At 39.4% G+C, this 16,938-nt stretch overlaps 1 protein-coding gene across 2 annotated transcripts in view; it reads left to right on the top strand.

Moving 5' to 3' along the window:
- The window catches only part of RAB31 (RAB31, member RAS oncogene family), a 75,372-nt gene that overhangs the window by 38,341 nt on the left and 20,093 nt on the right, over positions 1–16,938 (top strand). For both annotated transcript variants that reach the window (XR_009276946.1, XM_058832776.1), the window contains exons 4-6: positions 1,151–1,222; positions 3,064–3,170; positions 7,057–7,166. Coding sequence is in view for 1 of the 2 variants with exons in the window: in XM_058832776.1 (XP_058688759.1) it covers positions 1,151–1,222; positions 3,064–3,170; positions 7,057–7,166 (289 nt within the window). In the remaining variant the exon portion in view is untranslated. The remainder of the gene's footprint in view (positions 1–1,150; positions 1,223–3,063; positions 3,171–7,056; positions 7,167–16,938) is intronic.

Raw genomic sequence — 16,938 nt, 5'->3', positions numbered from 1 at the left:
ATAAAAGAAAGCGCCGACCTTGAGCTGGTGTGTGAGATCTGTGATAAATAGCTTACAAACTGGCAAGTGAACCAGCATTGCAAATAAATTGCCTGGTACGTTGTGCGTGAAACAGCAAGAAATGTGGAGGCTGCTAAAAGTCTAAATGCTCAGTCAGTAGGTACAGTTCTGGGAAAAAGATGTGTTCAGTAAATGTGCAGAAGTTTGCAGTGTAACACGTGGTGGATCCATGCATGTTTGCCGGGCAGTGAGGTTCAGACCCTGCCCTGAAAATGTATTTGATTTAGGTGCTGACCTCAGTTATTAGCTGCAGCTTAATATGTAGCTTTTGCAGATAACTTCCCACCCCAGAATTATAAAATGGCTGTGTGAGCATACTGAGACTGAATGCATTTTCCAAGAAAGATTATTTTTGGTTTGTTTGAGACTAAGCTTAGTTGAATCAGCAGAAAGAATTTTTTTACTTCCTTTCTTTAATTGTAATTGTAAGCTGAAATTCTAAATCAGCTGCTTAGTCATTGCTAAATTACAAAAATTATGCTGTTCTTCAGTTGTCATAACAAACATATTTATTTCTTGAGTTTTTTCCTCAAAGAATGTTTTCCTTGAAACAAAAAGCTGAAGAATAATCAAGAATCTATGTTTTTTGAAATATCTATCATAGTATAGGATAGGTAAACAAGACAGATGTTCAGATTTTTCTGACAAGTTGATTTTATCCAAGTAATTTGCAATGCTTTATAAAATTCAAACCCAAGCTGAACCCAGTCATTGCTTAGATTTATAAAGCAAGACTGTGGTTTTCCAGGGGAAGGGGTCCCTATGCCATCAGGTTAGGCTTCACAGTGTAGGTGATTTTCCTGTCAAAACTTGTCCTCAGAGTCCATGCCCTGTAATGAAAATGATGCATTGAACCCGTAAGTGCTGGTTTCATAAATTTAGTGGGATGAAGAACAGCAGGAGATAAAGGAGGTCTGGCTTCTTTGTGTTTAAGGAAAATGAGAGATGGGTGACCACTGATAAGATCTGCTCTCTGTGGGATGAAAGACAGTGGGTGGTCCTGCCATGGCAAGTCTTTGAGACCTGGCAAAGCATGTGATAATTCTGATTTATTAATGATACTTTCTTTTGGGGGTTTATGTTTTAACAGTTTCATTCCTTGGCTCCAATGTACTACCGAGGTTCAGCAGCAGCTGTGATAGTGTATGACATCACCAAACAGGTAAGAGCTTTGGGATTCTTTTCACCTTTGTTAACTCCTGTGTTTGGGCCGAGTTGGAGTTAAACCCCACAACTGAGGGATTTAACTTGTCTGGTGTGTATATGCTTCGGTAATTTGTGTAGATCTGGGTAGAGGTGTTCAACTTCCTTAAAACATTAAATGAAAAGTTCTGCTTCTGTGTTGTTTCAACTTCATGCAGACAAAAGGTTGGAGACTGCATTTTGTCAACGTTTCTTTGGGCTTCTGCTGGCTAAGTAGACAGGATTAATGTCCTGCAATACCCCCTACCCACCACCACCACCTATGTTCTCTGTGTGGAGTTAAATTTTTACTATAGAAAGCAGCTGTTAGCTTTATCAGCTGAGTAGAAATTGCTTGCATATTACTGGTTTTAAAACTAATTATTTTTATCTAAGCATATAATTTCATGTTTGTATTACAGGTGTCATATCTTAATTTTGAAACTGATAATGAAATATAGGACATTTTGTCTTAATATTATTCACTTGGAATGAAAATGGTATTTTTAGATCCTTAATTCTCTGGTTCATTTCTCAGGCAGAGGAGGAAAGGAGATTGCAGCTGCATGCCTTTTTCTCTCCTTTTGGAAGGTACAGCTGAGTTAGAGGCAGTGCTAATGGCTGGCCAGGAGAGATCACTAGCATTTTATTCCTTTCTTGCCAATTGACTTATTTACTGCAAGGTTGGGAGGGCTGGTTTGGTTCCCCAGTGAATTGCTGTAATGCTCTGTCGCTGATGGTGATGGTCACTGTTGTGCAGCAGTGCTGTTCTCTACTGCTTATTTGCCAGGAAAAGGTGAGGAAGACAAAATCATGCTGGATTGATACTTTTGATTTAAATACCTTACAGTTGACCTTGTAATATATTGTAAGAATAAAATTTTGTTTTGCCAGCCTTTCTCCAAGCTTATGTGGAACAGCTCTCAGGATAAAGAGGGGGAAATAGGAGGGGAAGGTCAATATGTATTTCACTTTCTGATGCTTAATATTCAGTGTTAATCTTTAAAGCAGAATGGATTTTTTTTCCCCAAGTGACTGATATGGCTCTACCTATGGTGATACTGATGCAGCTATTGCTGATTTAGACATGACTCTTACGTGCATTTCTGAAGGGGAAAAAATTATTTATAATCTATTTGGAAGCTCACTTTGTCAGTAAAAATTTCAACTATGCATTATAACTAGAATGTCCAGAAAGAAGTGTGATCTTAAAGCTACTACTTCCCTTGTGTAAAGAAATATAAAAATTACTATTAAAAGGTACATATCATCAGATAGAGCTTGATTTTTGTGCTTGGAGGGAAAAAAGCCAAGTGAATTGTCACCTCTCTTTTCAGTTTTATAATGAGTAAATTGAGGTTTACCAGATCACAGATTTGGAAATGCAGGGAGGTGGATATCACTGTGAAAGCTCTCCTGGATATTACCAAAAATATGACAGTGATTGAGATGGTAAGCTGCTGGACAGAAGTGAAATTAGACAAATTAAGCTCACATTAAGTGAAGGAAATGAGCTACTAGATGAGCTGGGGTAGTTTCTTCATCACTGGAAGTTTAATATTCTGTGCCACACTGGAGCAGGGAGGAGGGAAAGTGGAAAAGAGGGAAACATCCAAGTTCGAGAATTAATTTGAAGAAGTCTTATGGCCTGAAGCTTGAAAGGCAAATTGCATAGATAGATAAATGATCTTCCAGTCTTGTGATCTATGTAATCATTATTGCATTAATGCTGTCAAAGCTGTGCTCCTCTACTTTAAAAAATAGGCAAATACATTGGCAGAGAGCGTGCTGGTAGCTTACATTGTTATTTCTCTGATGTAGGATTCATTTCATACTTTGAAAAAATGGGTGAAAGAACTAAAAGAACATGGTCCTGAAAACATTGTAATGGCTATCGCCGGAAACAAATGTGATCTTTCTGATATCAGGTAAAACTTTTTGTTGTTATTTTCATTGCAGTAACTATATTGTTTCTTCCCTTCAGGTAACAATTTTGCTTCATTGTTATAATAGTATATAATTTTGGCCTTCTGCAGTAGAATCAGTGATTCTAGTAATGCACAACCTCAACAACAGCATGACTTGAATTATGTATTTTTTTAACTTCTCTTTTACTGCCCTTCCTCTCTATTTGTCCAATCTCTACATCCTTTATCTGCTGAATCATTTGGTATGGAAAAAGATTCTCTTTTTTTGGTTTCTCTCTTCCATTCTGTTAAAAGGTGCAGAATGTTGTAAGTGATGAGCGAAACCAGCAATGTAAAGCTGGGAAGGTGGGCAAGAGGTAAAATATTATCACAGAACTTTTGAGAACTTGTGTTTGCAAGAACTGAAACTGTTTCATAATACTGGATGTAGAAAGTGTATTTTTGGGGGTTTTTTGAAGCATAACTTCAAGTAAAACTTTTGATCCCTGTGTGAAGCAAAGAACCTCCTAGATAAAAGAGGGCTGGGTTGAATCCACACCCCTGCAGAAGAGATGAGATGATGCTGTTTGGAATGAGAGTGAAGCTAGAATCACTCTTCTGCTTGTTAGCTCCATTTTGGATTTGCATTTATCCTTTCAGGAAATGGAAGCACATTCCACTGTACAGTAGTGATTCGGTTTGTCAGTCCATGACTATTACTACTTCTTGCTTTATCTATGAGTACAAACTCAATGATCATATTTGATGCTTTCCCCTTATGACCTCATAGGCTCTTGTGGTTGTTCAAATACATCCCCATGTGTTTAGTTACTGTTACTAAGGTCCAGATTCACCAGAGCTCTGGAGCATGTGTGTAACTTCAAGTAAGTGCTGCAGTGCTTTATTGAATCAAGGCCTAGGGTATGAACTGTGTGGGTTTTGTTTTGTTCTCCCCCCTGCCAATGTCAGCCATGAACACAAAGCTGCAACTCACTCCTTTCTGTAAGTAGTGAACAAGCCCTAATTCTGGGAAGCTTCTGGTTTCTGCTGGGCTAAGAATCAGGGACACAGATGTATTGGCATCTCCTATGTGATGTTGCGATATGCTGGTCAACACGGTGAAACTGAGTCCTACAAGACAAAAATTTCCAGATACGAAGGAGAAAAAAAGAGGAAAGGATGGTTATAAAAATAAAACCAAAAGCCAGTTAGCACAAATCAGGGGTTTTAGTTGACCTGAGAGTCACTTTTAAATTTATTGCATATGTGTTCCCAGCAATACAATTGCCAGATTAACTCAAGGGTAATGAGTTTGGAGATGGTGGCAAATGGCAACAATGCAAATGAGTAACTAGCCCTCTTCTTGCTTGCTGTTGCACCAATTGCAGACTTCAAAAAAATTTTGCATCCCAAAAATATTGTGAAAGTACTGGGCTTCCTCAAAGAGCAGCTGTGATCTGTAATCTTCTCACCATATTATTATCAACCACTACCTGTAGTTAACTGATTGCTGATCATCCAATTCTTGCTCCTGTTCAGCCGGTATAGGTCTTTGCAAAAATTGTTTTGCTGTGTGAATGGTCCTCATTGTACTCTATGAGCTAATGTCTTAATCTTTTTGGTTTTTCATGGGAGAGGGCATTTTTTTCTCCTCATAATTATGAAAAGTTTTGGTAATATTTTTTGGTGCAGTTGTTCTTTCTGCATCCCCCAGTCTTTTTTCTTTCTGAAGTTTTCCAGTGATGTCCAGCTAAAGTTATTTTGGTGGAAAAATAGAGGGTAGACTATCTCATATGTGATATATTTTCACAGTTCTTCCAGAAATCTGATTGTTTATGCATGCAGCTGTTTGCATTCTCTGTCTGCTTTATGTCTTCAGATTTACTTCAGTAAAAATGGTTTTAGGTGAAACATGTCACCAATTTATCAGGTTGTTTCCAATGAGTAGAAAATACACTTGCCTTTAGGCACAGAGAATTTACAAGTAAGATAATGTGAGCACATAGGAGCAAGCTGCTGTTTGTATGCATTTTTGGCATCTCTGCTTGGTTTTGTAGTGCTTTTGGCAGATGTTTTGCTGGATATCCGAGAGACAGCTGCTTTTAAGACCAATGTGAATAGGTGCAAAAGAGGTCAAGCTGACCTGGTTCAAGTTGGTTTGATTCTGTCATCTCTATGAGTGTAAGAGATAATGTAAGGAGGAATTAATGTATTTCTCATAATCATTGGCCATGTTACTCTCCCCGTTTAGCATCTAAAATTTGGTTTTGAGCTGCCAAGATGTATTTGGGACACTTAGGGGTCACACTGCTTTTCCTCAATGTTGTTAATAAGATATCAACAATTCTTGGTGCTCTGTTGAAGTAAGTTTCTTCTCCACTTTGAAGGAATTTCTAGAGATAGGCAATTTTATCAAGTATAAATCGTCATTTCTGTGTAGTACTGTCAACTCTTAGAACTGCTGAATGTTCAGCATACTTCTAAGTAATAGGAATAAGGCTTTCTTCTGATGTGCACTGTTCTTCTGACAGGTCATTAAAAAGTACTTTCAAAGACAGGAGCTGAGACTTCAATGCTAAAATGTTGTAAGTGTCCATAATACTTTTTTGAGCATTATGGAATGAAATAGTTGTAACAGCAGCTAAGAAGTGTTCACTTCCCTAAATAAGTGGTTCACCTTCTTAACAAATTGTGTTCACTGGAAATCCTTGGTTAAGAGAATTCAGCAGAATTTCATGCTCAGATCTTCATTCTATGCATCTATAATATTTCCTTATTCTGTAATTTATCTGGACTTCCTTAAATCCTTTGACATGGTCCTTTACAACATCCTTTTCTCTAAACTGGAAAGAGATGGATTCGATGGTTGGCCTGTTTGATGGATAAGGAGTTGATTATCCTGTTGCATCTGGAGGGTAGTGGTCAACGGCTCAGAGTCCTGATGGACACCAGTGGTGTCCCTTAGGGATCCATATTGGGACCAGTGTTATGTAATACCTTCTAATAATGACACAGACAACGGGATCGAGTGCACCCTCAGCAGTTTGCTGATGACATCAAGCTTAGTGATGTGTCTGACATGCTCATACTGGGAGGAAATTGTAAGAGGAGTCTCGGGATTGGTATACTGGAGCTGTGGGTGAAGCAGTTGGCACAAATTCTGCTGTTGCTCAAAAATTAGGAAGAGAGGTTGTTACAGATAGCAGCGCACATGGGTAGATCCAGCTCTGAAATCTGGCTCAGGGAGATACAAGGCCAGCATGGGGCTAGCTTGTTTAAAGCAGAGGTCTTTTTGAATGTTGTAAAGTGCATTTGCCATCTTTTGACATATGAAGTATTGGCTGCAAAATGAGGGTGTTCTGCTGGTGATTTTAAGATGATGTCACTTTGGTGAAATGGCACAGAATGGTGTCTTTCACCAGCGAACTCGCCCTGACAGATTGCTGTTGCTGATGTTCTTGAAGTCAGTGGCTTTCATATTTACTTCAGAATCTCTTGTTTCTTGCTGCTTGCAAAGACCAAGACATATGATACTCTTATCATTTTCATCTGCAACAGTTGTACCCTATCTTGTTTGAACATTTGGCATGTGGAGAGAGCTTTTCTTATCAAAGTCAAATATAAAACACAAACAAATGTGATTTTCTTTAAATGATCTTCCTTTTCTCAAGGTGTGGATTTAACAGCAAGTCACAGAAATCTGCAGATTGATCAATTTTGTGGAAATGTTGATGTATTTGAATAACATCATCTAAATGCCATATGAGAGTACTGTTTTTATGGAGTTGAAGAGCATATTAATGCTTTTCTAATCAGGCTGTGTTTGAGGTTGTTTGGGGTTTTTTCTTAAAAATTAACTTTTATTTAATTGGCTTCATTTATTTATAAATGTTATATTTTTTTTAAGGGAGGTTCCTATGAAGGATGCCAAAGAATATGCAGAATCTATAGGTGCAATTGTCGTTGAAACCAGTGCAAAGAATGCTGTTAACATTGAAGAACTTTTTCAAGGAATAAGTAAGTAAATGTTCCCTTTAATTAATTATTTTTGATTTTTTTAGAAGTTTTCTGAAAATAGCTGTCTATTTCAGGTCTATAAACTGTCTCCCTAAGGACATCAATAAATCCTCTGAACCCTGTGGTATGGCTGCTATTTTTTCAGATGTAAACTAAGAACAACTTTGAATACACCAGAGCAAAACTAGTAGATAGTAGATACAGGGTAAGCCTGTTCCTTCTAAATCTGGATATAGACCCTGCCCTGGGCCACATCTGCTGTTTCAGACCAAGCCTCCTATAGAGGCAATACTGTTGGTCTTATCATCACGTTGCTAAAAAACTTAAATGTTGATAAATGCTCCTGGAGGGCATTGGTAAGTACAAGATAGTCACTGCAGTGGAATACATTAAAAAACCCCAAAAAGATACATTTCTTTCTAGGCCTTCTAAACATGATGAGACTGGCACTTACCATGAGAAGAAGAAGAACTGTCTTGTTCAGTTTGCCTTCCAGGGTTTCCATTGCTGGTCACTGTTTGCAAGTGGGAAGGACCTTGTGGGCTGGAAGGGACCTGACGAGAACTTGAGTCCAGCTTTCTGCCGAGGCAGACTTGGTAGTGAATTCAGACCAGGTTGCTCAGGCCATTGTCTGGCTGGGTCCCAGAGCAGAGGTTCCACAACTGCCTTGCTGGGCAGCTGTTGAAATAGTCCTCACAGTGAGGATCCCCACATCAAGCCAGAGCCTATTCTCATTCAATTTACTCCTTGTCCTGGGTGCACCTCATTGAAGAGCCTGGTTCAGCTTCTCAGCAGCCCTTCCCATGGGTACTGACAGGCAGCTTTGTGCCCCACCAAAGCCATTGTGTCTCCAGGCTGAGCTGCCACTATTTCCTCAGCCTCTCCTCACAGTACAAGTTCTCCAGCCCTCACTGTCTTGCAGCCCTCCTCTGAGTTTGTGCCAGCTTGTTAAGGTTTTTCTTGTGTTGTGGGCCCCAAAGCAAGTGTGACCCAGCTGGTGTTAGACCACATCTAAAAGGGGATTACTACTTTGCCTAATGTTCTATCTTGGCTCCTGTGACTTGCTGCTGGCTGTCTCTGCTGCCAGAGCATGCTGCTGGCTCATGCTCAGATTGCTTCCCTCAGGTCTTTATTGGGCAGAGCTGGTTCCCAGGCAGCCAGTCCCCAGCCTCTCTCATAGCCAGGGGCTCTTCGTTCCCACAAGTAGTGCTTGGCATTTGTCCTTTCTGAAGTATGGAAAGGTTCCTTTTGACCCATATCTGCCTCCAGCCTAAGGCTCTCTGAAGAGCAGCCCTGCCCTCAAGGATACTGAATGCACCTCTGAGTTGGGTGTCATCTGGGGGCTGAATTGGGTTGCCTGTTTTTTCATCCTTCAGGCTCTGATAAAAGATATTAAACAAGGTAACTGGCCTGTGGGTAGACACATACTATTAGCCACTGACCTTTGAGTCTGATGTTCCAGCCAGCTACTCACACAGCTAACAGTCTGCCTGTCTAGGCTGTAACATCCCAACTTGGATGTACCAGGATGCTGTAGAGAGAATTATCAGAAGCCTTGCCAAAGTCAAGGTAAACAGCATCCAGTGCTCTCCCAGTCATGCTCTCATAGAGGGCAACCAGGATGGCTGGACACAGTTAACCCTCAGTAAGTCCATGCTGACTGGTGCTGGTCACCTTCTTCACCTTCTCCACTGCAGAAGCAGCTTCTCAGAGGATTTGCTCTGTGGTTTTCCTGGGAAGCAGAGTGAGGCTAACCAGCCTTTAGACCCATGGCTTGTTATGTCCCTCTTTGAAGACACTGACCTTTCTCCACAACCTTTCAAAAACAACAGGGATGATAAAGAATGGTGTTGCTCTCTATGCATCCTCAGGCTTGTATGGATTAAGATTTCTCAGGAGCTCCATGGTCTGATCATCTTCCATAACTGCTGTTTGCTCCTCTCCCTGAATCCTCTTCTGGGGTGCAGAGACCTCGGAGACAGCATGTCCAGACACTCAACCTTGTTTCTCTGAAGTTTATTTTATTTTATTTTATTTTATTTTATTTTATTTTATTTTATTTTATTTTATTTTATTTTATTTTATTTTATTTTATTTTATTTTATTTTATTTTATTTTATTTTAATTTTTTTTTTTATTTCTTTATTTTTTAATTTCATTATTTTTTTCACATATTTTTAATCAGCTGATAATCTCTAGCATGCTTTGCCTAAGATGGGGCCTGTTCAACTGTTTGCTGTGCTCACATGGGATGTATTTGAAATGGTTAATGAGAACCAATATTCCTAGAATACACTACCATTCTTTTGTCTCCTTTTAAAAAGGAGGTGTGTGCCACATGGCTATCTAGAGGAACTGGTTCTTCCCTGTGATAGTTTACTTGTTTGTCTGCATCTGATGGTTGCGGGTGTTCTCGCAGAGGAACACATTCTTGCCACATAATTAAATAATTAGTTTCCATCTTTGATAGGCATTGCTGCAGCTGGCAGTGTGCACCATCCCTAATAATGAATATAATAGATGAGGAAAATCAGCTAAATTAAGTTTAGTATGAACTAGATACCCAGGCAAGTGCACTTAATTCCACAGGCAATTACTTCTATATATAGAAATATTTGGTCTCAGTGGATCTACTTGTGACCTTATCAAGCACTCAGCAGAGAGAAAGGAGAGAATTGGTAGAGTATGTTTATAGAAATATAGTGAAAACTTAGTAAAAAATGCTTGATTAGCAGTAGAATTAATTAGTGAGATTGTGACTGGACGGAGAGTATTGATAAGTAACCTGATGTTTTACACCACTTCAGTCTTGGTGCAATTTCCAAAAAAATCTGTCTCTGCCCAAGTTGCATAGCAACATTTCTGCCTTTTCAGAGTATGAAATCCTCCTGTGGCAATGTCTCCTACCTTGTTGACTAATTTTGTTTGTGTGATGCCCTAAAAGTCACACTGCAGCTTTAGCGTTGCTTTCATTCTGTCTGAGAGCTCCTGCCCTTCTCCCTGTGCTGCTCATGAAGGGCATGGTGCAGCTCCCTGGCCTCTGAACAAGGAAGCAGCAATTTCTGTTTACCTTGGACTTTGCAGGTAGACTGTATGTGTTATCTATTTTACAGTCTAGCTTTGGAAGGATATTACAACATGTGTGGAGAATTAATCTATTAAATCTTCCTTGAAATTGATAGCCCAAGCAGAAGGGGTAGACTTCATTTTATTTTAGCTAAAAAAATTTACCTCCTTCTTGCCTATGCTTTTCATTTCCCAGGAGCATTTTAACATAAAAATTTTTCCTTCCTGAGATGTTTAACAACTGTCTCTTTCCAGGGACAATGTTGTGAATGGAGTGAAATAATATGATGGAAAAAATGTACTCATAATGATATAAAAAAGGCATAAAGAAAAAAATGTTTTATTGACAGCCAGATGAATCTTGGAAAAATTACAGAGATTATAGAAAGATTGCGTCATTTCTAAGGTTATTATATTACACTGTGCTTAAAGGATTTTTAAAATAAGTTTCTCTCACAGTTTGAGGATTTGGCTGCTTAGAGGGAGATCTTCATAACACAGTCTGAACATAAATCGATAGTCCTTAATTTGTCTCAAGAAAATACAAGATGTGAAAGACTAGAATCAGTAAAAGTTTCTGATTTTTTGAAGATGGGTCAAATTTGGCAGGAGAGGTACTCTGCAGTCGCTGTACTTGGGCAAATAAGGCTGAGGAGGCAGACTGAGCATGAGAGTCAGCAAAGTCAGTGTTCTCTTCCTTGTTTGCATTGAGCTGAGTAATAGGCTGCAGCTCCTGGGTTCTGTTGGAGCCATGGGATTTCAAATGGTAAGCCACTACACTTAGCCTGGGTTTGCTTAGTAGTGCGTGGCCGAAGGCTTGCTGTGATTGTGAAATATCATGTGACTGATTTATGTCTCTGTAAACATGAAACGAGTATTTTTAATACAGTTGTATATTCCTCACTTGAGCTAAATTTTTCCCAATGTCTTTCTCTAAAGGTTTTTGACATAAAAAGGTCTTAACAGTTCAGTGTTTTTTTCATTCGTTCCAGTAGTTTTCTTAATAGCTGAGTTTCTGTAGGAACAAATGTTATTAACTTTTTATTCCCAGTCTTAAAAGAATCATAGGCACAGTGGCTCCTTGTTGCTGTTTGTTTGGCAGCAGCGAAAATGCCAGGAATGTGTTATACAATAGCAGTATAATAAAGTTGTGCCTGTGCAGGGGGTCATACTGCTTCTGTATTGCCTTTCTTGTTTGTGGAATTTTAGCCCACTGACCTTTGCTTGTGCCTGGCTGGTTTTCAAAGACTAAACAAGTTACCCCATGTGTACCATCATTTAGTGGCAATCATACCCTTGCAATTCTCAGACACCTGTTCATTTACCAGCTCAAATAGGCCTTAGTTACCTTATTCAAAGCTGGTACACACCCAGCTGTTTCTCTTCAGCCTGTGTGTGTTGCCTGCTACCTCAGCATGAAGTTGCCCCAGATATGAAAGAGCAGATTACGTGAAAGCCGCCCTTGGTGCGCGGCAGAGCCGAGGCTGTGGCTCCCTGGTTAATTCCAGGCTGCATCAGGAGATCTGGAGGGGAGTGGGCAGTGGGACAAGCAAGCCGCTGAAGAATACCTAGCTAAGTGAAACATGAAATAAGCTTGGGCTTAAACAAAACAATTTTTTATGGCCATGTGCTATTTTCTTTAAGGTCTGGCAAATCATAGGACAACAGAATGGTTTGGGTTGGAAGGGCCCTTAAAGATCATCTGGTTCAACTCCTACCTGACCTGTAGATCAGGTTGCTCAAGCCCTGCTTCAACAAAAGTTGGAGATCAGTGTGCTACCAAAGGGGACAAGATTGAAGCGTTTCGGCTTCCTCTGCTGAGGGTGAGAAGGAAGTGGGAAGAACATTACCAGAACACTCTATAGAGACTGTGCAAAGAGTGGTTAGCATGCTCACTCTTACTGATGCTCGTACTATGAGAAGGAGAGACAGACTGATGCTTAAAATCCTGATAAGAACATTCTTCCTAGATGAGGCTTCCTAATTAGAGCAGTTTCTGTCTTGGGATTCAACCTTTCATGTGGTAAATGCTCAGTTGTAAATGTATGAAGCTATTGATTTTCTGACGCCTTGCCAGAAGCTCATATATTGAATATTTAATGTAACCCAAATACTTGTTTCCTAGAAATACTGGGAGATTAAAAAAACCAAATCAAACTCAATCTCTAGAGTTTACAGTTTAACCAGTTGTATGCTGGACAAACTAAAGAGGAAGGTATGAAATACATGTGGAATGTGGAAGGAATCCTTTCCAGTAGACATTCAATGTTTGCACTGACTCAGATGGGCTTGGATGGGGGGAATTGCAGATGAACAGTCTTCAAGCTTTGAGAGTGATGAGTATGGTGGTTTTCATCCTTTTATCTGCTGGTATTTGCAGATATCTGTGAAGTACTTTGAAGAGGTCTATGAAAGATATTTTAAGAAAATAAAGTACATTTAGGTTACAAAGAAATTCCACATGCCGATTTTTAAGGTAGTCAAAACTCATAATTGAATTTTTGGATGGGGTGTGAAAGGATGGAATAACATTGTCCAAACTTATATTTGAGATTATGTTCTTTACAGTTTATGCTCCCTGTGTTTCAGGATTAGTTCTCCTCTTGCTTTCAGACTAGTGAATGGAGCAAAACTTAATGACCTTTGGGCTATTCCTAAAGTTAAACATATAAGGTACTGCATTTCTCTCCGAGGAGAGCACTTCAACTTAAAACAGTAATAAATAAATAAACTGACACAGCCCAAAGTTAATTATAGCAGGACCTTGAGTCAAGGTTGGATCTCTTAGTAATTAAGTAATTAGGAATACTGTTGTTTACTTTGATACATGCAAGATTTAAATATTTGTTTGGGTTTTTCTCTGGAGATTTTAATTAAATGAGCAAAATGTAGTTGTATTGCTGATTCCCCTAGCAAGAACTTGTGTCAGCAATCTATGCTTTTGCTTTAGATCAAAGCAAACCAAAGGCTTGATTTTCTTGCATGGTGATGCTGTTAGCTGTGCTATTAAAAGTATTAAAATAATTGCAACTTAATTATGTAAACTTATGCAGTAGATTTTGTTGTAAAATTTATTGTGTTCCCTTGCATTAAAACTTACAAAATGAGTAAACAGTCATCTCTGTCAATTGGGGAAATCTAAACATCAGTAGAAGTGGGGCAGGGGGGAATAACTAGAGACAGACTAGTGAGCCAAGCTTTATAATCCATGTGACAAACTTCTAACATACCACTGAAATAGGTTTCAGAGCATGAAAGAATCTGGGGAGATATGAAGTAGGACGGTTTTAAGTTCTACAGTTGCAGAAAACTGCCAAAACTATTAGATCAGATGTGCTTGCTTTGCTCTGCTGTGTCTTCACAGATGGCTGTTCTTTATTAATGAGATTTGCAGGGGATCATCTTGCTGTGATACAGCTGGCAATTTGTGGAGGAGGTTCTGGCCATTGTATAGCTGTTGTACCACTGCTTGAAGAAGTTAACCTTTTCTCAGGTGAGCCATTAGAAAAGCTCACCTGACCTCTGACAGGTGTCAGGCTGCTGCTCTGGGGCAGAGTGAAATGAATTTGACCTTCCTCCAGCCTCCTAAAAATTATGTTATACATGATTTTTGGGAAAATTGAAAGAAAGGCAGAGAAAGCCACTGCACAGGACTCTGATTGCTTCTTATCCTTAGTGTAATTGTTGTGTTAGGTAGCAGGACTCTGCTTCTTGAATGGCCTGAAGTTGTGTTCAGGGAGGTTTAGGTTAGATACTAGGAAAAGGTTCTTCACCCAGAGAGTGGCTGGGCACTGGAACAGGGTCCCCAGGAAAGTGGTCACAGCACCAGCCTGACAGAATTCAACAAGCATTTGGACAATGCTTCCAGACACATGGTGTGACTCCTGGGGTATCCTGTGTAGGGCCAGGAGTTGGATTTGATAATTTTTGTGGGTGCCTTCCAACTCAGCATATTCTGTGATTCTGTGAGTCTTCGGGGTTTGACCTCATGATCTGCATATTCCAGCTCAGGTTGATCACAACATATCTGTTTCCACAGTAAATTACTTATGTGTTTGATGCATTCTGTTTGTCCCTTTGTCAGCATGGGAACTGTTGCGTTTTTTTTTTACTGAGCCTTATTCTCAGCTTTAAGGCTGATCCCATCCGTTCCTTTCATGTAGTCTTTTACAGGTCAGTAATGAAGCTAGTTTCATGTTTAAAATCTCAAACAAGAGCAAAAAACTCAACTTCAAGCCTGGTTTTTCTGAGCTAGTGAATGTCACAGCTTCCAACTGGAGCATCATATTCAAAAAGGAATAAAGAGAGCAGCTTTTATTACTTTGAGCCTCCTGCTTCCAGCTGTCCACCTTTCTTCAACTTCTGCTCATTGAGCTGTTACCCAGTCCCTGTTGTCTCTCTTGCTTCTCTGCTCCACTTTACATTTTTCTTCATTCCCATTTTGTTTATCTCTTGTTGCACCCTCCCATTTCCCAATCTCTGCCTCTGGCACTCTTAGAACAGCAACGCCCACAGTGCTGATTAATCTCTTAACAAACCTCAGATTCAGTAGCAGGAGTTGGAATTCTTACCAGGCTTTGGAGAAGATTATGACCTTCATCCTGGACTGCCTCAGCCCAACTCAAACATGCCAGAAAGGAGATGCAATTGCTTTAATGCTTTGCATCTGTTAATCTGGTTGATTCACTTCAGAACTGTGACAATTTCTGTAACCCTACATTTGAGCAGTCTCTTGTGACGCTTTTTATTTTACACATCAGTGTTTACTGGCATGAGAGAATGGAGGACACCAAGACCTCTTCAGGAATGTGTGGAGGTGGATGGTTACAAACAGTTTTGTTGTACAAAATCTGTGAAACGTGGTCTGAACCTTAGTGAAATGAAATCAATATATATAATCTTATATTTAATAATAGTGCAAAATCAAATTTTAAATTGCAGTCAGCAACTTATTCTGTAGGAATATCAGCAATAGAAACCATATGGGACTTCTATACCATCTCAGTAATATTTTATCCCCAAGTTCCTCATTTCACCAGTTCAGCTGGAGAATTCTTAGATGAATCTGCATGCATTCTCTGTGAATAACTATTTCTTCTGGAATCCTAAAACACACTCATGGTGATCTTTGGCAAGCTAGCAAGTTGTGTCCTGCTCTTCAAAACAGGGCGAAGATTATTTGTGGTCTAGTTTGTCATCTTAAGTTAAGCAAGAGATGAGAACAGGTTATCCTGAGAGGGTTGGATGCCCCATCCCTGGAAGTGTTCAAGGCCAGGTTGAATGGGACCCTGAGCACTCTGATCTAGTGAGTGACATCCCTGCCCATGGCAGGAGTGTTAGAACCCCCTTATTTTAAGGTCCCTTCCAACCCAAGCCATTCTGTTATTCTAGGAGTTCAATCTCTGATGGTCCTTTTAAGCTGACTCTATGTTTACAAAGCAGTCTTCAGTTTGTAGATAAATTGCCTTAATGTTTTTGTTTCTTCAGCATGAGAATTGCAGGGCTGAATGTCAGAGCACTGCTGCTTCTTTCTGACATAAACTGCATGAAAGAAATAACCTACAGCATTTTTAATTTATGATATTCAATACCAGGATATCTTTATTACTCTGGAACAGAGACTATGGATGCCAATGTGATACAAATTTTAAATGAGTATATGCTTTCCAAAATAAATTCAGTTTGTGACCTCTGTTGATCCTGACTCAGTGCCAGGTATATTTGAGTTGGTGTCAGCAATATTGATGCCGTATTTATCAGGAGCTGAATGACAAGATGAGATGATCACAGTGCTTTTTTGTGGCAGTAGTGATTGAGCTGGGTTAGAAGCAGGAAGTACAGATGCAGGCTCAGCATTTCACTGTTCATCCTTAGTGTTCTGCTGGTGCTTAGGCCTTTCTCTGTTACAGTGCCTGCTGCCAGGAAGGCCTAAGGAAAGACAGTAAGTCAGACAGATTTCTGACTGTTTTTTTTTTTATTCATTTTCCTTGATGCCTGATGAAAAATCACTGTATCATTTGCCATGGAGCTGGTTCTCAGGTGTTAGACTGAGTTTTATGTTCCAAGATAGTTACTCCTGTCATGGTAAAAGCTGCTTGGGAAGGGATGTCTTATTACTGAAACTAAAATTATTTAACTTGAAGGTTTAATAATTCTGGTAATAAGAGAAATAGTAAGTGAGGGAAGAATCACATACTGAAAAAATATTATCAAACTTGAAAAAAGTAAAAGTTTAGACTGTTTAAACATTTATTTCCTTACACTGAGTTCAAGGAGGGGGTGGTGACAGCAGAAAACATGGCTAGTTCCTGACAAACAGTACTTAAGTTCAAAGGCCAGAATAACTAACCAGCAAATAAGTCTAGAGGTTTTTTGTCTTTATTATTTATAGTTGTTATCTGTGTGGGTTTTATTGTTTTGAGAAATTACTTGAATTTGGGTGATTATTAACAACATATATTGTGTCCTGGTCTGAACTGGACAAACTGCTCACTGACCTTGAAGCCTGCAAAGTTTTTTGCTCCAAAACTAAGTTTGCCTGCTTCTTGGCATGCACATCAGGAGTACTGTAGAAAAGACTTGAAGCTCATAGGAGATATGAAAAGCTGAATGAAAAACAAATAGAGTTAAGGTCTTTGTTTAATGCAGAGTTCTAAAATGAAAGTTAGGCTAGTTTGCACATTAAAGCTCTCCTATTCCAAAGCTA

The sequence above is a fragment of the Poecile atricapillus genome, chromosome 2 (genome assembly GCF_030490865.1).
Source record: "Poecile atricapillus isolate bPoeAtr1 chromosome 2, bPoeAtr1.hap1, whole genome shotgun sequence".
NCBI classification, from domain to species: Eukaryota; Metazoa; Chordata; class Aves; order Passeriformes; family Paridae; genus Poecile; species Poecile atricapillus.
This window is presented reverse-complemented; position numbering and strand designations above follow the sequence as displayed.